Source organism: Silurus aristotelis (assembly GCF_946808225.1).
Source record: "Silurus aristotelis genome assembly, chromosome: 19".
Classification (NCBI taxonomy): domain Eukaryota; kingdom Metazoa; phylum Chordata; class Actinopteri; order Siluriformes; family Siluridae; genus Silurus; species Silurus aristotelis.
This window is the reverse complement of record NC_139592.1, coordinates 11,254,192-11,277,150: the sequence shown is the minus strand read 5'-3', so window position 1 is coordinate 11,277,150 and position 22,959 is coordinate 11,254,192. Positions and strand designations below refer to the sequence as shown.

Genomic DNA, 22,959 nt, shown 5'->3' with positions numbered 1-22,959 from the left:
AGTGAAAGATTTGTGTACTTTTGCCACCTCTGTGGATAACACACTTCAACATACACTGTGAATGGAAGCAAGGGGCTGTAACTGGCTCTCTGCTGTGTGTTCCTTAACGTGGGAGGGCTTTTTTCAGTGTCTGTCTGATTAAAAAGCAACACAGAGGCCATCGTACATGACTGACTAGCAAGATAAAAGAGAGAGAGAGAGAGAGAGAGAGAGAGAGAGAGAGAGAGAGAGAGAGAGAGAGCATAACAGTTAAAAGGCTCAGTTTCAATGTAGAAAGTTTTCAGCAGTCTGTCAGGTTGGAATTCAAGGAGCAGAATGTATGCTGTTGTACTTTTACCTGTGTGCGGCCTGAGTGTGTGTGTGTGTGTGTGTGTGTGTGTGTGTGTGTGTGTGTGTGTGTGTGTGTGTGTGTGTGGCATGAATGTGTGTATGTGTGTGGAGTAGAGGCAGTGGGGTCCTTTTGACCCACAGAGCAGGAGAATAAGATTGGAATGCTGCTGTTAATGCGATCTGTCTCAACCTGCACCGGGGCCTAGCCCAAATTACCCCCTCACCTCCACTGTGCCTTTTCCCTCTCTCCCGCTCTTTCTCTTTCATTCAGTTCTTTCCCCCCCTCCCTCATTCCAATGCCTTTTGCTTCAAGTGTCTCTGATACACCTCTTGGCTCTGTCCAAGGCCTTTGTCCCCAAGGCTCATCTTTTGTGATTCCAAAAATGTAACTTACGAATATTTAAATTTACTTTAAACATTGTGACCGGTCCCATTTTAGAAATTCACCTCTTTTACGCGTAGTATTGCTGTTTTTTTTTTATTATTATTACTGTATACAGTACTCTGGTTTTCATGCTACACAAAGACAGATTTATAAAACTATTCTCAATTAGAACGAAATGTCTGGAAAAAACACTATATATATTTATTGCCCACTAAACAAACTTTATTTTATTCACTTATTACTGACATGTGTACATTTTAATTATGCATTTAAATGAAATGCAGGAAAGTAAAAGGTAGACCAATACACTATCAGTACTAGTGTGTAATCAGGATGTGGAACTCTATATGCTCTTTGTAATATTATTCCATCAGCCAACTGTTAGTTCCAGCTTTAAGACCTTTTCCTGATGAAATGTGGTATAATGCACACTGTTTGCCAAAGGTTTAGAAAAGCACTTAGACTTTTATAATTTTTTATTTCTTTGGTTTATATGCAACACACAAAGTAATTTAACTGCATGTAGACTTACTTTGTAAAGTTAAGATGTTGGTACAAAAACATTAAGTCTATTTTCATTTAAAAATCCTCCCGTAGCATAAACAACTGCTTTACACACTCTAGGAATATTTATACTAGGCCATTTAGTTTCTTTAAACATTCAGCTAAAATACTTTGCCATGCCTCTTGTAATTTAGTTGGATATTTCTTTCTGACCTTGTTATCCAGTTCATCCCAGAGCAGTACAATAGGATTTAGGTCTAGTGACTGGAAAGGCCATTCCATTAGATAATGCATGACTGTAGGTGACTTTTTGCACACTGACAGAGTTGGACATATGGTTCTGGTAATTGTCTTGTTATATGTTAAAGTTGGTTCCAATTAGCTGCAGTCCACATATGGAAAATGTAGGTAAGGAATGGTAGCCATTTTGGTTAAGTATTCCTTTCAACTGGAATAAGTCTGCAACCTTCCCTGCTCCAAAACAAGCCCAAAGCATAAAGCTTCCACCTTCATGTTTGACTTTGGGTGTGAGGCAGTCTGATTACATCTTCTCTCCTGTTCTTCAACTTGAATAAGTTTTTCTGTTGGAGCCAAAAAATGTCAAATTTGAAGTCAATTGTCCACAGAACTTTCTTCCAGTCATTCATTGTTCAAATCTTGTCTGTTTCTGCTTTTTACATAGTTTGTTTCATATAAACAAAAGGATTCAAATGTGATAAAAGCTTTTGGCAGGCACTGTATAAGTTCTGTGTTGTCTTAAGTAAGCTATTATCACTGTTATATTTTGCTGCATTCAAATATAATGTTAAATGGATTATATACCACAGTGTAACTGTGATGAAAGTTTATGCTTGAATGTCTTTGATTTCTTTAATGTAGTGTTAAAATATCCAGACAGAATTTATGCTGGCATTACCTTTATAAAAAAAGGCTCAGCGGGAAAGTTGTGCCCTTTTCCTGTTCCTGAGCGCGTCAGCTAGAGAAGCTGTGTTGGTATGAAGTGTGCCTGCATGAGTGTCAGGGGCAAAATAGAGCTCCATTGTGTGTCATATGCGGAGAGTGGCACGTTGCCAACCTTCGAGAACTGTAAGGACTCTACAGTTTCCTGCCATTGAGTGAGCCATACTGCCATTAATAGTGCTCAGCCTTTATCTTTCTTTCTCTTACTCACTCTTTCTGTGGAACTGATGGGAAAGCGTTAGATCAGGCGGTTTGCTTCGGCCTCTGCTTCCTCTCTTTTATTTAATAGAAGCCCACTGATTTGGATCTGGTTTTCTCTTGCCAAGCCCATGGAATGGGAGCATCTGATTAAGCTCTTGGAGTGCTTGCTCCTTTTCTTGCTCCTTTAGAATTTGAGAGGATTAGTATGTGTCCTCTCGGAAAAAGTGCGGCGTTTAAGTTTAGGGTTCCCAGACTATTTAGGAAATCATTTTTAGGATATTTCTGGGACATTTTTCCATTAATTATATGCCAAAATACAGCAGTGGACAGTAACAAAGTCTTTTTTTATCTTGTCTTTTTTCCACCACTACATTTTATTTGAGTACACAACCATAATCTCTTGTTCTCACGAGAGTTTCCTAAGAGTAGGGGTACTCTTAGTGTGTAGCTGTAACAAAATAAAACCCTCTCCTTTAAAAGGTATGATGCGCAGGAGGATGGAACATTGAATTAAAAAAATTAGTTATATGATCTTCTCATAGATTAGTATTTTTACTATTCAAAGCCAGTACCTTGTAGTCAGCTATCCAACTAATCAAAGTCTAGTATAAACTGACACACATTTTACCTGAGCTCTGTGTCCCTTTTGTTACCAGAGCAAATTCTACACTATTTCTCTCTCTCTCTATTGGCCTTCTCTTTTGTCTCTCTTTCTCATTCTCTCTATTTTCTATCTTCTCATTCTCTGTCATTTTCTCTTTCACGACCTTTCTTTACTCTCTGGAATAATATTTAAGTAGGGATTTTTACTTTTACTCAAGTATAGGAATTGTGTACTTCATTCACCACTGCACAGAAATTGCCCACAGAACACCTTGTTACATGCACATAATGCACCAGGGTGCTTGGGTATTGTATTTGTAGACTGGAAGACTGGTAGATTTAGTAGAATGATAACTGGTAAAGCAGTTGCTAATATTTTCATTTTCACCTCTAACAAAAAGACTTGTATGGTGTTAGATGTTAAATGATATAGATCGCAGACTTTCATGAGTACAATGATGTCTAAGGTGTGTGTGTGTGTGTGTGTGTGTGTGTGTGTGTGTGTGTGTGTGTGTGTTTTCTGTGGCTATCAAGTCTTAAACCTAGGGTTACATTTTAAACAAAGTTTCCTTTCTTCCACAATGAATCTTTCTGCTCTTGCATAACTCCCGTGTTCTGTGTTTGCCTGACCTTGTGTTCACATCAGTTTTTTTTTTTTTACTAGTGTGCATTATCTTTCTGTTTTACCATTTTTTCTCAGTCAGTTCTTCCACTCCCTTGTTTACAAAACTCATGCAGAGAGGTGAGAAAGAGAAGGACAATGAGAGAGGGGGCGAGGGGGGGGGGGGTAAAAGAGAGGGCACAGTGTAGAACTTGCTATGGTAACATAATGGAGGCAGAGCTCAGGTGAAGTGTGTGTAAGTTTATAATAGATTTAGATCAGATACATAAAAATAAAGGAATTTATCATTTCATTCTTTTCTTTTTTTTTTTTATATCTCATCAGTCATGTCACTGGAGTTTAAAAGCTTGTCGTAGTGAGTCACCGAGTTTACTTGAAAGTGATACACTGATACATGGGGTGGAAACTCCTGTCCCACAGTCCTATGCTCTTTCTTCGTTGATAGAATACAGCTGAATATTCTGAATTATTATGGGAACATATTCACTGTTATGATGAAACTGTTATGCTGATGCATTAATAATCATGCATTTCTCCATATACATTTCTCTCCATTTCTCCACAAATTTCTGCCTCATAGCTGCAGGGTATGCAGTTTCATTTTGAACTCCATTATCCCTTTGAGCTCTCAGATTCTCAGGTGTCCTCACAAATGAAATTACTTTTAAACAGAAAAAAATGGAAAGCCTTTATGCCTTTGAATTCTTTATGATTGCCATCATCAACTTGAGTTTAGTCTCTTTGTTTTCTATATTAACTTGGATTTGTCTCAGGCAAGTGTAAAACCATTTACACTTGGTCTCGCCTTGTTCTAGGTGCACATCTCGCTAAGAATAGTCTTTGTCATGGTTGAGGTAAATACAGCGCACGACTATGACCCCCATCGGCCACTGCACATCACATGAGCCACCTGTTCACATTTATGTTTTTAAGTCACATCTTGTGCAGAAATCGGTGTCTAGCTTTTATTCATGTTGTTGCCTTGTGTGGAGAATCCTCCCTAGTACTTGTGTTATGTGTGTTTTCTGTCATAATAAACTAAATCTTATGAACTTATAAACTAGATCTATTTCCAGCACACATAGCTAATAAACTGGCATAACATACAAATGAGGCCAACTTGAAAATTAATATGATTTTGATTCACTTTCATGTGGTCGTTACATGGCCTCAGACTCCTTCACACTCGGAAGAACTGATTTTGCTTTGCCCTGATCTTGAACTTGTCTTGAACTACAGCTACTCAGCTACAATGTTCTTTGTAGTTGCACACATAATGTTTGATTATATAGACGCTTCCCCCACTTTTGCTTTTATCTTGCCTGTTAATACATATAATGCAATTTCTATTTTCCTTTTAAAAGATATGGCATAATTAAAATAACTAGAAATCAAGCACTGATACACTTATTTTGATTCACATAGAGCCCATGCAGCAAAATCACTCTTACCATTTATTGCATTATCTTGGTGCACAATATGAAGTAGTTCTTCAGACATTTTAAGGGGATTTTCCATAAAACTGTCAGTGCATGTAAATCAATAACTAGTCCAGGAGCTGGTTCTGGGAACGTCTTTATTCTTTATGAACTTTAAAACCCCTGCATGCAACATCAGCTTTTGGAAATCAGCTATTTACAGTCCAGTTCAGCATGCGATGTGTACGTCTTTAAACATCCAACAGGTCAGGGAGGTGTGCCAAACTGGCCCCTGTTCAACTTCCATCCTGAGGTGATGAATAAAACAATAGTTATAATCAAGTACTGATCTGAGAACAACAGCCATTAAGTATACACACGATTCCAAATGGCCAGTTCTCACAAACAGTATTTCTCTGCATAAAAGTTGTGTTAACCTCAGATACACCACATCTGATCATTCGATTTAAATGTAAGATTAAGTGCTCACCCAGTAAACCTGTACTCTTTTTTTTTTTAGCCAGACATATGAACATATTCTGTTGTTTTATATCAGTTTAATTGTAGTTGAGTTCTGTGCATGTTTAAAAATCCCACAGCAGTGCAATAGCTAGCAAGCAATTTTTCATTTCATTCTTCCTGTTAGCAGAACAAATACAGTGTTTCCTGGACTGTGAGTGGATAGTTGGTCAAAATTGGACACATAAACTCACTTTCAATAAATGTTGTCAGAGTTGAGCTGTGATTAAACAAGTAGCAGTGTTTATATTCCCAATGTAAAATGTTTTTGGAATTGGGGTTGTATTATTTGATTCGATATTGTTTACACAGCTTTTTCACATTATTAGTTCATCTAACTGAACCCTAAGGAATCTATGAAAAAAATAATACACAATAAACATGAGTTATATTGGTAGTTTTTAATTTTTTTCATATATTCAAGTATGGGTATAAGCATTTTTTTTTTTTTAGAATAAACTCAACCTTTCTTTGGGTGTGTGTAATGCATCAATAATTTTGACCCATTTTTATGAAAGGTGCCAATAGTTCTGGGAATAACCTGTGTGTGCTCATTGTTCGGTTAAACTCCAGCTCACCGCATTCCTTTAGCCTACAACTCTGAAAAATGAGTGACTCAAGTGCTCTGGATGCCCTCGAGATGTTATGTGTTGTTCTCTGTATTTGTTAGTAACACACCAACCCACCAGCTCCTGCTCATCAGTTGCACTGCTTCTCCTCTTTATCTCTCGTTTAAGCCTTCACTTCTCAACATTAACTCATATGTCTTTAACAGAGGGGAAACGTTTACAGGCAGGTCAGAGTTTCCTCCACTCCCCTTTTCGACGAACAGAGTAAGACGTCAGGCAATGTTCTTATACAGAGCAGGAAGAAGTATCAAAGATGAAGGATGCTTCGCTGACCTCGGCAAAGAAGCAGCTGCAGGAAGCGAACAAAACTGAAAGGCAGAAAGTCAGCTGATTTCAGACGTTTTATAAAGGGAGTGTAATGAGAGACATGCATTTGGGGCAAAGATTAAAGAGAACATTTAGATTCGGTGTAAAAAGTGCATGATGTATGGTCGGTTGTTATCAGTTTTTTTTGCCATACAGAAGGTTTTCGTCTCTTTTAGTGTTGCTGTTAATCATTTTAAGTCATGCATGAAGAGCAAATGAAAACACAATCATGTGTGATTGTAGACTAACCATGACTTTTATATCAAGACAGAAATGAAGGGGCAAAAGCAGTCAATTTTCTACATGATGGAACAGCACAAAATAGATGTATAAAGTGTGTGTGTGTGAGAGTTTGTGAGTGTGTGGGGAAGGGGTTCAGAAGAAGTGCAGAACTCTTGATGCCTGCTGAGACCTGCTTTTTAGTGCCTATAAAGTCCTAGAGGACATAAAAACGTGGAAAAAAAGTTACTTCTTTTTCCAGCTAAACCCTCCCGCCTACTATATCATTGTGTGTGTGTGTGTGTGTGTGTGTGTGTGTGTGTGTGTGTGTGTGTGTGTGTGTGTGTGTGTGTGTGTGTGTGTGTGTGTGTGTGTGGTTGTGTGATTGTGTGTTTTAAAACAAAGAGTAGCCTGGTGGTTTTTTAATGACTTGTACACAGCCATTGCAGTGTGACCTGTCTTATCAGTGCTCCGCGTACACGATAGTATTCTTTGCACTGTGATAGGCTCAGATAACTATATCCCCAAGCATAACTGTCTAAAACCTGGAGATTTAATATAACAAGCAAACTCATATAAAACTAGTGAGCCTGTGTTACTCAATAAAAGCTCATTTATTTCCTATCTTAGTGTAAATCACAAGATTACTCAGGTACAGTGCATTCATTTGAGCATTTTAGTTATATTTCAGCCATATATACCCCATAATTACAAAGCAAAGATCTTTAGCTCAGGTGCATCCTATTACTCTGGATCCTTTTTAGGATGTTTCCACATTTGAATTGATTTGGACTTTCCTATGGTCTAACAGCTGAACATGTCAATTAGAGCTACAACTTTGAGGTTCTGCCTATAGAGCTCAGAAACAGGATTTTAAAGGCACAGATTTGAAGAAGGCTACAAAGATTTAAGGATTTCAAATGAACAGTTGCCTCCATAATTCTTTGAAACAATCAGGACTCGTCCTAGAGCTGGCCACACAACCAAACTGAATAATCAGAGGAGAAGGGCCTTGATAAGAGAACCAAGACCAAAATGGTTGTTCTGTTCAAGCTTTTGAGGGTGAAGAAAGATTTTAGGTGAATATCCTGTTTTGTTTTTTCTGAAGCTTCAGCTGTCCGGTTTGGGTGAGATTCAGATTACGATAGCCAGAGATTCTTGATCATATTTGACAGGAGTGGTATCTCATAGTTTTCCTCATTGTTGCCCAGCCACCTAAAGGTTTGCAGTTTTGTGCATGAATTTCTGCTCATCATTTTTGCAATTGCAGTTAATTGAGTTACTATGCTCTTTCTGGCAGCTGGGAACATCTGACAAGTTTCTCCTGACATCTCCTATCAGGTCTTTGCATCTTACTGTCACTCACTCATTTTGTTTTTTACACCACTTTGTGTAATCTCTTGAGTTGTCTGTGAAATTCCCAAAGAGCAGGTAATGAAATTGTTAAAATCTCCGTTTTTCCCTGTCATTCTGGTGTTTCATGTGAACATTAACTGAAGTTCTTCAACTGTATCTATTTTTATATATAGTGCTGCTGCCATATTAATGGTTGATTAGATAACAGAATAAATCAGGTCTATACAGTAGGTATTTCTATGAACGTGGATGGTGAGTGTATAGACTCTGCCTTCTGATTTATATCCCCACCACTGACTTTTAATTTATGTTTAGTCATTTATGTTTGGAAATGAAATGTTTTGATTGTGTGTATTGGTTGTCCCTAGACTGATTATTAGTAGAATTAGTTAGGTGTTTTGGTTAACTGTGGGTTCTAGGAAAACTCTAATCAAGGTTCTGTTAAAATTTGGCACAGACCTAACCATATTTCCAAAGCGTTCTGGTAACATGAGAAATAATCATTAAGGATTTGTCACTGTACCACAGTAACTCTGAAAGCCATTATAAATTCAGACTAATCTTAGAATGTTCATTCCTTCTGTGTGGAGACAACGGCTTCTTTTTTAATGTCTGGGGTTTCGGAAATCAGCGTGTCATCCTCATTCCCCACACACGCCACTATAAATAGGACCTCTGAATGTGTGTCAGAACAAATAGAGACTTTCAATACAGCTGAAGGCTAAATAAGAAATAAGCAGAAGAATCCATATATGTATGTATATATATATATATATATATATTTGTATTGTCTTTAATTCTGCTTAAATGTAATATATTTATTTCTCTGTGGAGATTTTTCTTCCTTTGTGTCTGTTCCTCAATGCATATGTCACTGTAATAATAGTATCCTCAATTACTTAAAGCGAGGGAGGGAGAGAGGGAGGGACAGAACTTGTGAAAGAGGTGAAAATAAAAAGAGCCTGAGAGAATGCATGCCACGTTAATGAGAGAGTAAATGTTTGTTTTTGCCTGGTCAACATGAATTCTAGCCCGAGCCTTTCTTCTAGTTCTTTATACTCCCAATGGCCCTCTGGGAAGGACATTAGAGGGGAGGGGAAGGTGAAAGACGCGAGTAAATACCTTTACATCCTCCTTTTACCCTAAAGCAGCTTGAGTTCAGTGATTTATTTACCCCAACCTTCTGCAGGATCTCACTTTCTGGTTTGAGCTCATGAGAGAGGCTGGTGCATATGGTCAGCAACAGTTTGGAAACAAAATGTCTGGTTTGGTGTCAGTTAACCTTAAAATTCCAGTGACCTTCATGCAACATGTAGCATTTTATCACTCAATTTTACACCATTCAGAGAACTTTTATTGTCTTGTGCAGCTGTGTCATCGAGAAACAGTCATTATTAAAGAACCGAGTCACGTTTATATAACGTGAATTGTAAAAGGACGTATTGCAACGAGTGAATCTGTAGTATAGAGATACATGTAGATGACAAGTTTTGAGAAGGGCAGTGGTGGTTGAAGTACATCGTTCCTGTACCAGATTTATGGAGATGCATTAGTCAGTGTTTCAAATGAGCAGATGAGGATATAGAAGGTGAGATTTTAATATTAAGCATTGTTCCTGTGTGGTGTGTTATGTATTCGATGGCTATCTAGAATTATTGCCACTTCACTTCATGAAAATCATCCCTAATGTATATATAAAAAAGACCATTGAATGGATTTTGGAATGAACGGCTTCAGGGACCTAGTTTTAATCTCTTTTAAACCTAAAAGAGTTTAGGTTACTGTCTGTTTTGGATGTTCTCATTGTGCTCTCATTGTGTCCACTTGGGTTTCTTCTGGCTTCTCTGGTTTTTCTGGACTGTCCAAACAGATAAATAATCTATCTAAAAAATCCTTGGTGTGAAAATATGTGTGTATGTGTACGTCTGTGATGGGATCCCCTGTTTTGCGTTCAGCATTACACCACAGTCATGCTTAAGCATGCTACTTTTCTTTGGATACCTGCTGCGAATGTGGCCAGTGACCAGATATGACATCATTAAAATATACAATGTGTTCCTGTATGCAGCAACACTGCAACCCGGCCAGTTTTTAAATGTTCATTTTTTGTTTTTTATCCTCAAAGCAATTAGTGCATTAATTTTTCAATTAGTGCATTATAATTAGTGCACCCCTCATCTTGTATTTTCAGAAGAACTAACAATCTCTAGCAATCTTATACTGCTCACTTGTCTTCAAATTTTATTTATATTAAAATATGAACTTTTGGAGCACTGAACATGTGTCCCCATCATTCACCTTCATTAAATGGAAGTCAATGGAATGAAAGTGTGAAAGCAGTTGAAACAAAATTTCCTCTGGATTTACTGTGACCCTGTTTACTTAAGATTCATTGAATCGTTTGTATAAGAACCTATTTAAAGTTTTTACATAGTACAAGTTTGCAACAAAACACTGGATTTAAAATTATTGATATCCTGACATTTCTGATTCTTTGATGCCTGTTTTGTTAGAGAATAACTGCACATCTTGCCATGTAATGCGATCCCTATAGGAGAAGATCCATCCTATATGCAGATCAAACAGAATATAATAGAGAGAATAATATAAAGAATAAACTGAAAGAATCTTAGTACTTAATGGACTTGGCTCTGTATTTTCAGCCCTTACTATGCAGGGCACCGATAATGTGAAAAAAAAAAAAGGATTCATTAGGATATTGACAAAATAAAGTGTGTTTTATGGTAAATTTCCAGCTGTTGTCTTTACTTATTGCTGGGTGGATAACATGTGGATGATCTAATCTTTGTTTAGCAGTTAAAGTGTTATGTTACAGTGAAGTGTGTTTTTTTTAACCGAAAGAGGGATGCATGCGTGTGTGTGTGTGTGTGTGTGTGTGTGTGTGTGTGTGTGTGTGTGTGTGTGTGTGTGTGGTTTAGGGGGGTATCTTGAGTCAGAACAATAGTGGCAGTTTTATTGCATTTATTTTCTCTCTTTCTCTCACCATCTCACTGTTTCTGTCCTTGTCTCTCTGGTTCTCATCTAATGAAAGCTTAGCTCCATCCTGTCTGCTTTACTTCCCTTCTGCGTCTGAAACGTTATCTCATCCACTCCTTATTCTCCTTTATCTATTTATCTCCAGCCGTTTGGTGTGTTGTAGCGTCAAGGCCACCTTCACACACACCATATCAGTACGTACAGAGAAAACTGTGTGCATACTGAGTGAGAGAGAGAGAGAAAGAGAGAGAAAGAGAGAGAGAGAGAGAGAGAGAGAGAATGAGAGAGAGAGAGAGAGAGAGAGAGATAGAGAGAGAGTGTGTGTGTGTGTGTGTGTGTGTGTGTGTGTGTGTGTGTGTGTGTGTGTGTTGGTTAAAAGGTGAGATGGGAAAAACTTAAAATCCCCAAAGCAGAGCTATCTAACCTGCAGAGTCTGGGAAGCATCTGGTGCTTACAAAACAGTTGCAGAGACACACAGCAGAAGGGAGTGGAGACATCAGAGACAAATGCATGACTACTTGCCACATTTCAGCCAGATACAAAGAGTAAAAGATGAGAACAGGGAAAAGGTTTTATCAGAAGCACATTGGAAGTTAGGAGATCCACCAGTTCAGGTGATTGACCAATTTTTAATAAGTATGACACTTGCAGAGAACAAGTTTCAATCTCAAAGGCTTGATGTACTTGAGAACAGGGTTTGCCGACCAGAGACGATTGCCAGTAGAACCTCTTTAGGAAACATAGAACCCTTAAATATATGAAGAAATCTCGAGTGGAAGTAAAGAGATAAGTAGAACCTTTTTGGCTCATCTAATCTATAGGGGACCAGGATTCCTGAAGCTCTTTGAAAACGCTGTTTTAAAGGAAGGGGAGGAGCGGGGACCTTACAAGGAAAGCAGGTGTGAACAGATGACCCACCCGTACCCCTCAGGCCAACACACACACACGTATACACACACATACTTGAGCTGCCAGCCCCTCAGCTTTCAGCTCTTTCAGGAAACGGAGCATGATCTTACATGTCACCACTGATAGTCACCATACCTGAGGACTGACAGCCTGTGCTTTTTTCATACAGCCTAAAAGCACAAAACATGAGGTAACCATTCCACACCATGGGACCTTCTTGTGTCAGTAAGAGTGCAGGCATGCTACCAATTTTAAGTTTGGTTGTTGCTGTTCAAACATTTCTTCTTGCATCATGTAGGCATTTGTGTGGCATCATATCTGGTCCAAGAACCATATCCTCTATAACTATAGCGGTTGAATGGCATTCCTTGAGTGTGTGTGGTTGTCATCAGCTCTACTTAAGCATAGTGGGAGGGAGTTAGCAAACTGTATGCTAGAGTGTTAGCACACTGTGAGTTAAGAGTGTTGTGTTTTATACTTAGCTTGTGTTTGCATTAACGTGATTGGCGAATGTTCGAATAGACCTTCATGTTAGCATAGAAGTTGCTAAAGCTTATCTACAAATGTCTGACACTAGATAGCATTAAAAACAGCAACAAACAAATCTGGGTCTAGATTTATATTCCTAGTGAGCACAATAGTGACAGGCAAAATAGAATAAGAAAGCAAAGCCTTGAGGAAAATCAGACTCTGAATGGTCTAGGCAGGTTGTAGTTATGTCTTCTCATTGTTTTTATTTTCAAAATTCAAGACATAACATGTTTGAGGTTTTCCCACTACTAGTAATGTGGCAGGTTGTAATCATATCATCCAAGAGAAATCTTTGTGCCAGGTTATAATTAGACCTTGTGATGTAGATAAACCATTGTACTACACAGGCTCTGGGTTTATTCCAATGGACTGACTAATGTAAATGATTGGGATTAGTGCATGTGTGAGGCATCACATACCACACAAGTTTATAACCTCTTGTCATCTAGAATGTGAAGGAGCGATATGAAGGGATACGACAACGAGGAAAGAAAAGAAAGGTATAAGTTGGGGGGCTTTTTTTGTCAAGTGCCTAAGACATGAGCCAAATGGCCTAAAGGAATGACAGTGTGTAAGCTGTTGTGAATGGGAGGTTTTCAGGAATATATGTGCCTCAAGAGTATATCTATTCCTACAGGTGACACTGTGTCTCTCTAGAGAAGCCCATTTTGTCCTTCATACACTAGTGCAGTGATGCTTCAATCTCCACACATATTCATACAGTAGATGCATTAATATTCCACACTATACTCGTATTGTGAAGTTGCATTGACAGCTGCTCTTCTCCCGTTTCTGCGGAAATCCCTGCCTGTCCTCACATTCCATTGAAGCACCAGAGCATCGGATAAAGATTTGACTCCCAGCATTCCTTTCACTTGCCACCATGATATACACTGTGTGTGTGTATGTTCATTGCAAAGTGAAGCAGAAGGACAGACAGAGACAGGAAGGGATTTACAGAGGGGAGATAAGTAATGACGGGGTATTTTACCCTCCTGAAACATCTGCATGTCTGAACTGTGTTCAGACTTGCTTGTGCGTGTCTGCCGTACAATCTTTGCTCCTCGTAGTGTCATCTGAACAAAGAAAAGCAGAGCGAAGCTGGTTATCCAATCAGGTCTAGCATTTGTCAGCTACCATTTGAAGTAGTCCAATGAACTTATCGGCCCTCGTTCACCTTATCACGTCTGCACGCCATTCTGTTCAGATAAGAACTGTTCTGTGTCTCTGTCGCCTGTGCTGTTCGCCCCTTCACCACAGTTACTCAGGTGCTGGCAGCTTCTCCTGCTGGCTGCATTCCCAATTCAGTGCCCCCAAGGGTTGTACTAGCTGATACGCATTACCATGGTAACCTCAGGAATGCAAAAAGCCAACCAAGGAATGTGTAATCATTAAGCTCAGGGGTGGGAAGACCTTTGTTGAATGCCAACGAATTGGCCTAAGGACAAAAGTGCATTTAAAGAAAAGCGAAGAGCCTAATATTCAATTCATTTCTCTAGAGGGGCTGATTTATATCGCTATTTCTTTGCAATCACACATATGCTTCATCTGCTAGTGGGGTCTGATCATTCAGTGCAGGATAGACGAACAGAAAGAGGAGTACACCATGGATTTGTTTTGAAATAAATTATGGATCATATGTTCTGTTCTACGGCTCAATTTGGGCACCTGATCATCCTTGTTGAGTCGTAGAATGATGATTTCTGTGGAACAATATTTGGAAACACACCTGTTTTTTCTTGATTCTGTATTATTTGATTTGGCCCAGATTGCCAGAATTGTTTGAGCAGTATGGAACTTGTGGAGGTATAACCCTCTCTTAATGCACCCAATTATTCATAGCTAGATTTCAATAAAGGTAGGAAAATAAAGGCTTTTATAATGGCAGGCTGCGAAGAATCTTGATTCTGCAGTCGCTGATGTTAAGAATAATTTATAAATAGAAATAAAATATATAAAATAAGTTTAGCAGGTTGTTAATACTACTTTTAGTAGCTTATTCGTCTATTCGTTATGTCATTATAGTTATAAATGAACACGATTGAACACAGATTGTACATTATTAACATCCCATTTCAGTATCTGTTTGCTGGTACAAGAACCTTCACTCTTCTAATATATTTTGGATTGTGCTAAATCAGCCACAAGAGCATTATTGAGTTCATACAATGAAATTGTTTGAGGTGGCCTGGTGCACAGTCGGCGTTCCAGCTCCTGTTCATATGTATTGAGGTCAGAGCTCTGTTAAGGACACTTGAGTTCTAGTCTAACTTTGGCAAACTTTGTTCTCATCAAAGTTTGCTCTGTGCACAGGTGCATAGTTGTACAGAAACAGGTTTGGACCCTTTATTTTTTAGGTAAGGAATATAGTAATTCTACAGCAGATACAATTGCATATGAACAACTTTGTGGCAAGCAGTTTGGCTTGTAGCAGACAAACATATGAGTTCGAAGGTCAAGTGTCCAAAAAAACGCCTGATCATATGGTGTACATGTCTACAAGAAATTAGGGCTGAAACAATTCCTCGATGACTCAAGTAATTAGAATACAAAAATGCATCAAGACAAATAATTTTTGTCCAATTTATTTGTTTAGACCATTCAACTATACACTGAGCACTGTTTCCCCACGGACTATTATTACCGATGCACCTATTAAACTCTGGAGTGCTCTGGGTAAACACAGGAGACGCTGCAGAATGAAAAATGTTTTCAACAATTGGGGTTATTTCAGTAAATCATAAAGAAAACAGTGTACAGTGCATGTAATTTGAAATAGATTTTAATATTTTTATTTATGATTTTTATTTATTTAATTATATATTTGTATTTGCACTTTGGTGTAATATGGTAATTAAATGCACTAAATGGGTTTAGTTTTCACAAATACTGTGCAAATATTTTTAATAGGAAACAAATTGCTTATTCATTTTAAGAGACTTATTTTCTCTTGCATATTTAGTATTACTCTTTAATAAACAAAAAGTACTGTTTATCCAATTACTCGATCAATCGACGGAATAATCGTCAGAATACTCGATTACTAAAATAATCGATAGCTGCAGCCCTACAAGAAATTAAAGAAAATATTATGTCTCAAAAATAATGACGCACAATTGTGACTGTACTATCTTTACAATAATATAAATCTGTAACTTTGTCAGTTTTAGGATGCCTGTAAGCATAGGTTATGAGTTGGCATTCGTGCCATTATTTGGTGGATGTGAAAAATACTCTGCACTGAAATCTTTATCAGTTCAAATCTTTAGTCCAAATCTTCACATTTTCACATTATTGCTGCTTGGCTGCTTGCTTTTTCAAGTCCTCAGAGGACTTCGATTTCAAGACACACAGGTGTAATTTTTGAGTAAAATATAATGCGGAAATGTTTCGGGGTAGTGCTCAATATGGAAAGGTTTAAGGAAGGATATAAAAATGTCATGATTACTAACAGAAAGGAAATAGTTGGATGTCTCCTAAGGATGAGGAATTCTACAGATAGATCATCTAAAGAATGCCTTTTGATTTGGTGAATCCCTGTGCTATTTTATAGCAAATTATGTATACTAGTTTAATAATTTATTTGCTAGAAGTATGGCTTTGGGATATACATATAGTGCCAGAAAGGACAAATTGGTATTTATGACATTGTATGACATTTCAGATTTTTTAAAAACATGCGCTTTAAGTTATACAGGATGGATTGTTTCATATGCGCATTTCCTCATGAAGACATTTGGTCATTTGTCCTGATTATGAGCAACGATGCTTCTCGTGAGAATGTCATCCAGTGTAAGGGGAGTGAAAGGGAGATAGGAGGAGGAATGCAACTTGGGATGCGAATATCAGGTGCTTCTTTCGAGATATCTTTCCTGATGGGAAAGTGTAGTGCTAGACAGGAGAATGCTCTGGCTCATTACACTGATACAATTTTCACCCAAAGAGTGTGCGATCTGAAAAACCTGATTTTGAGACTAGAATGAATATAATGCAATAAGAGATCTGGGACTCATGAGAAGCCTCAAGCATGATGAGAATTTAGAAAAGATTTTGTTCAAAGGGTTCTTGTATCCTTTCGTTATTATACTGCATTTCTAACCCAGATTGTGGTTAGTAATCCTGTCTGATTCAAACTCATATTATTTTTTTTCTTTGCTTTGATTCTATCATCCAGGGAGAACATGTGTCGGATAATTTGTGTGAGCACCCTGTTTCATGTTTTGTCTGTCTCTAAATATGAAAGTGATTACACTGATAGTCTCACTGGGATCATAGCATGATGTCTATATGTTATGCTAACACGCTGACTGAAACCCAATCTTTCCAGCATACACTGCCAACTCTAACAGCAAGCCCGATATACTGTGGAGGAAAAATATTGTTTTATGTAAAACAGCAAATTATTGTAAATTGGTGTCAGTTTTCCAGCTTTACAGCAATCAATGCATCAGCAGAAAATTCATTGGACCACGCAGTAATTGTGTGTATTTATTTATCTTGTCTCAACAGCTCTTCCATGTGGCTTATGTGCTCATCAAATTTGCAAACTCTCCAAGACCTGACCTGTGGGTCCTCGAGCGCTCTGTGGACTTTGGGAAGACCTACCAACCGTGGCAGTTCTTTGCCTGTGAGTATATGATTAACATCTCATGTGCAATGTTTCTCTGATCCTTATTGAATACCAGTTCTCTTAAAAAAAAAAAAAAAAGGCTGGATGAAGTAATTGTAACTGCATGCCTATAGTATAGAAGGGTGAAATGGTACTGCTTGTTTTTAGGCTCAGGTATGGCAAAAAAAATATAATGTGATTGAAAGTTCACCTAAGATGTCAAAGCCCAAATCTCAGTCTGATTGCTGTCCAACAATCTTCATTAAGTGTGAAAGGTTTTAAGCAATTTTGTTAAAAAGAATGGGTCAAAAAATATCAGGATCCAGATGTTTAAAGCTGACAGCTGTCAGAAAAACATCCACTGAAAACAAGCACTTATAATCACGGTTTTACCAATTACTGACCCAGGGGAGTGCATTGCTATGCCTTAATGTCATCATTACGAAGGGGAACATTTTTGTAGCTGGAAAGTAAATGACATCTAATTAAAAGCTTGTGAGATCATCCAAAAGACCTGAGATAAATTCGGATCCCTATGTGCTTGGGACTTCGCCATGATGGAGAGTGGGCGTGGTCAGCTCAAAATGCATTTTCAAATCCACATCCATTCGTCGTGAGGTGTTAAATGAAAATGTTTCACTGCATTAAATGCATTTGTAAGTTTCAATGCGTTAAAAAAGTGTTTAAATCACCATTTTGCTACCGTTTTGCTATACCTTTGGCTCAGAATGCATTTTGAAATACACATTGAATTTTGCTACAAATATCTCACGGTGTTACGACTAAAATGCAATCCTAAGTGTTTTAACCAGGACTCTATATCCATTTAGGACAAATAACATTTCAGTGATAATTTTGCTACAATTTCTGCTTGAACATGTTGCACAATTACAATTTGGGCAATACATTAAAGTTTTACTTATAAATAATATATAACATTGACTTTAGCATTTACAAATCATACATATTAAAACTACTGTTGCAAGTGGCAAATGTAAATGATATAATTTCATTTTTTTTTTTAACCAAACTTTAAACATATAGTAAAGGAATTTTTTTAATTTAAATACATGAATACATTGGCTTTTTTAATATTGCATTACCATTTTGTATATTCCCTTTAAATTAAATCTTGCTACCTAGATGCTTCTATAGTTCCCATCTAGTCAGATTACAATGCACAATTGCACAGGCTTCCACAATCATAGATCTCTGCAGCCAATAGTAGGAGAAAAGAACATCACCAACTACCAAGTCATTCTTTGCCCTTGCTGGCATTTGAAGCGCTGGCATTCTCACCACACTGAAACATAACATTCCGTCGTTGGCGTATACTCATTATCCGGTGTTCAAACAATTGCCTGCACAGAACACACATCTGACAAAGGGAAGGAGGTCAGAGCGAAGAGATAACTGAGCAGGCATGACGTGAACAAAGCTGTAATGTTCTAAAAGTAGGGTGATGTAGAATCAGAAGTGAGGAGCATTCTAATAAAATGAAGCAAAATATTACACATCTGATTGTTTAGAACAAAGCAGGGATTTTTTTTTGGAATATTGAATGTTAAATGTTCTCTGTTTCCTGTGTGTATCAGTGCAGGTCAACTAGATATTATTCACCAGATGTTATTTGGGTAAAGGACTATATTTTGCATTGAGACAGCAGTGTGTGGGCATCACTCCTATAAGTGTATCTTTACGTACATTGTGTGTGCAACAATTACCACTTTATTAAACACCTGATCCACCTAGTAGGATACAGCACAGATACAGAGAACAGCTCATATGCCCCTGTACTATATGTTACATGGACACCTTCACCTTCAGCTTTCTCAGCAAGACAGTTGGCGGTGTGTTTGGGGTCGTTATTATGTTGGAAAACTGCAGTTTGGCCCAGTTTCCGAAGAGAGGGCATTATGTTCTGCTTCACAATGGCACAGTACATGATGGATTACATGTTTCCTCCCAAAAGACTGAAACTCCCCAGTACCAGCAGCAGTCATTCAGCCTTTGACCATGATGCTACCACCACCATGCTTGACTGTAGGCAAGACACAATTTTCTTGGTACTCCTCACCAGGGCGTCGCCACACATGATGGACACAATCTAAACCAAACAAGTTTATCTTAGTCTTATAAGACCACAGGACATGGTTCCATTAATTCATGCTCTTGGACAGGTTGTCTTCAGCAAACTGCTTTTTTGTAAACCAGCTTCAGAAGAGGCTTCCTTCTGAGTGGACATTTCCCTTTTGCAGCCTCTGAAGCAATGCTGGTAGCACTCACGCGTCTTTTTTTTTAAAAAGCTTCTGCACTTGACGCACAGCAGGAAGACTCAACTTCTTAGATTGACCCTTGCGAGGCCTGTTTCGGAACACGTCTTGGAAAACCTCTTTATGACCCTGGCCAATGTACTGTACCTCAGTTTCAGGGTGTTGCTGATCTTCTTATAGCCTCGGCCATCTCTGTGGAAAGCAACAGTTCTAATTCTTAAATCCTCAGAGAGTTATTTGCCATGAGGTTCCATGTTGAGCAGTGGTCAGTCTGAGAGAATTGTACTCAAATCACCAAATTCTATCTGCTCTAATACAAGATACACAAATTTGTATGGTCCTGTAAACAGACAAAAGCATGAATGAACATGATGAATAGGACATGTGGCTTTGTATGGTTAAAGGACGTACAGCTGTAATCACTTAATGTGTACTCACATTTGTTGCCAGATATTTTGACTATGATGGCTATATATTAAGTTGTTTCCAGAGGACAGTACAGTGCATCCGGAAAGTTTTCACAGCGATTTACTTTTCCACATTTTGTTATGCTATAGCCTTATTCTTATTCTTATGAAATCTTTTCAAATGTATTAAAAAGAAAAAAACTAAAAAAAGCACATGTACATAAGTATTCACAGCCTTTGCTCAATACTTCGTTAAAGCACTTTGGCACCAATTACAGCCTCAAGTCTTTTTGAGATGTTGCCACAAGCTTGGCACATCAATATTTGGGCAATTTCTCCCTTTCTTCTTTGCAGAACCTCTCAAGCTTAATCAGGTTGGATGGGGAGCATCAGTGCACAGCCATTTTCAGATCTCTCCAGAGATGTTCAATCGGGTTCAAGTCTGGGCTCTGGCTGGAAAACTCAAGGGCTTTCACAGAGCTGTCTCATAGCCAATCCTTTGTTATCTTGGCTGTGTGCTTAGGGTTGTTGCCCTATTGGACGATTAACCCTCACCTCAGTCCAGAGCGATCTGGAGCAGGTTTTCATCAAGTATGTCTCTGTACATTGCTGCATTCATCTTTCCCTCAAACCTGACTAGTCGCTGCCCCTAAAAAAACATCCCACAGCTTAATGATGCCACCACTATGCTATACTGTAGGGATGGTATTGGCCAGGTGATGAGTTGTGCAGGGTTTCCCCCAAACATGGCGCTTTGTTTCTCATAATCTGAGTGTCCTTTAGGTGCCTTCGGGCAGCCAGACAGGCTGTTGTGACTTTTACTAAGGAGGCCTACAGGCCTGATTGGTGGAGTGCTCCAAAGATGGTTATTATTCTGGAAGCTTCTCCTCTCTCCACAAAGTTTGGAGCTCTTACAGAGTTACCATCAGGTTCTTGGTCAACTCCCTGACTAAGGACTTTCTTCCCCGGTCGCTCAGTTTAGCCAAGCGACCCGCTCTTGGAAGAGTCCTGGTGGTTCCAAACTTCTAACATGCACTGTTAACTGTGGGGCCTCATATAGACAGGTGTGTGCCTTTACAAGTCATGTCCAATGAACTAAATTTACCACAGGTGGACTCCAAACAATTGTAGAAACATCTCAAGGATGATCAGTGAAAACAGGATGCACCTGAGCTCAATTTTGATTGTCATGGCAAAGACTGTGGATACTTATGTACATGTCAATTTTTTCATTTTTTATTTGTAATAAATTTGCAAAGATTTCAAGCAATTTTCTTTCATGTTGCCATTGTGGAGTATTGTTTGTAGAATTTTCAACAAAAAAATAATGAATTTAGTCTATTTTGGAATAAGGCTGTAACATAACGAAATGTGGAAGAAGTCTAGCGCTGTGAATACTCTAAAATATGTCCAAGTTTTATTTCTATAATATTGTCCCTTAAGCAAATATACTAAAATGGTTGCTGAAATGTGAGGCGTGTACTTACTTTTGTAAGATACTGTATATGTTGTGTCATTAATGGCATGTTTTCTGTACTTTGTTACACAGCCTCCAAGAGGGATTGTATTGAACGATTTGGCCAAAGGACCATTGAGCGCATCAACCATGACAATGATGTCATCTGCACAACAGAATACTCTCGTATAGTGCCCCTGGAAAATGGCGAGGTAATACTTCTGATTCAGTCATCTAATCACAGCCTTGAAGTCTTTTTCCAACTTGAAACTGTGCCAGAATGAGCAAGTAGATTCTATATAGACTAGTCTGTGTTTAGAATAGAGTAAACTATATGAATGTGTTCTCTAGTGAACCAAAACAAACTGTCTGGCAGAGACAGAAAAGATTTTGTCCTTATTTCATCTTAGAAAGTTACAACTCTTTAGTTAAAGAGCATCATGTAATAAAGATCAATCTGAAGAAAGTCTTGAGAAACTATAGTTTCTGGGCAAATCTTAAAAAAACTGAAGCACCTATATTTGTCTTTACCTCCTGCTGATGTCCTCTGTTCTTCACACACAGATTGTGGTGTCTCTAGTTAACGGGCGACCTGGAGCAATGAACTTTTCCTACTCACCTGTGCTGAGGGACTTCACCAAAGCCACCAACATTCGCTTGCGTTTCCTGCGTACGAACACACTGCTGGGTCACCTGATGGGCAAAGCATTGAGAGACCCCACCGTCACACGCCGGGTAAGATGCAGATCAACTAAACCATCACACAGTAAATACATTTATTTACAAAATCTTTTAAAAACTACTGTGACTACTTTGGTAATATCTTTCTGGGGAACAATATGGCATAAACAAGCTTATTAATAATTCTGATCTATTGAAAGCTCATGTACAGTAAGAAAAAATCATTCCCCAATGGAAATATTAGCAAGAAATGTCCTGTTTTACTTTGATCTCTTTTTATTATAATCTCTTTTTTATTATAATCTCTGCATTATCATTTGCATCATATTTTCTCTACAGTATTACTATAGCATTAAAGACGTCAGTATCGGCGGGAGGTGTGTGTGCAATGGCCATGCTGAAGCCTGCAACGCTGTTGACCCCAATGACCCCTACAAGTAAGAAAAGTCTTCTAGGATTTTTACTTGATCTTTTCAAATTTCTGCATATATAAATGACTTTTCGTTCTTAACCTGACCTCTGTTAAACTTCATAATATATATTCTTTAACTTCCAAAAAGTTCTTATTGCCAGCTTTATCTATCTAATTATTTCAGGTTTAGTAGCTTAGGTGTACCATATAAAATATCAGATGTGTGGTGGTTAAAGACAATCATGTCCTGGAGCTAGACACTGATTTATCTCAGACATGGAAACGATGATGGCACACAGACATTGTAATACTGTTTTTCTTTTTTTTTCACAAGTGCATTGTGATTTATTACCTGTCAAAACAGGTTTGCAATTTATGATTAGGCTGTGAAGCGTAGTATGGTAACACAAAATTTGTGTATGTGTGTCAGCTTTGTTTCTCTCCTCTAACCATAATCTTGCTTGGGAGTCAGGGTATGCAGGCATGTTCATGCATATAGAGTATATGCATTCATACACTTACATACTCACATGTATGTACAGGACTTAAATAAATACACCACATTCTCCTCATGGTTGGTCTGGCTTTCAGGCACACACACACACACACACGCACGCACGCACCCACGCACG

The 22,959-nt window shown here is 38.2% G+C and overlaps 1 protein-coding gene across 2 annotated transcripts in view; it reads left to right on the top strand.

Annotated features, from left to right (window-relative positions):
• Positions 1 to 22,959, top strand: part of lama5 (laminin, alpha 5) — a 77,124-nt gene that overhangs the window by 7,013 nt on the left and 47,152 nt on the right. For both annotated transcript variants that reach the window (XM_083570068.1, XM_083570067.1), the window contains exons 3-6: positions 16,999 to 17,116; positions 21,328 to 21,446; positions 21,799 to 21,969; positions 22,255 to 22,352. In XM_083570068.1, coding sequence (XP_083426194.1) covers positions 16,999 to 17,116; positions 21,328 to 21,446; positions 21,799 to 21,969; positions 22,255 to 22,352 — 506 coding nt within the window. The remainder of the gene's footprint in view (positions 1 to 16,998; positions 17,117 to 21,327; positions 21,447 to 21,798; positions 21,970 to 22,254; positions 22,353 to 22,959) is intronic.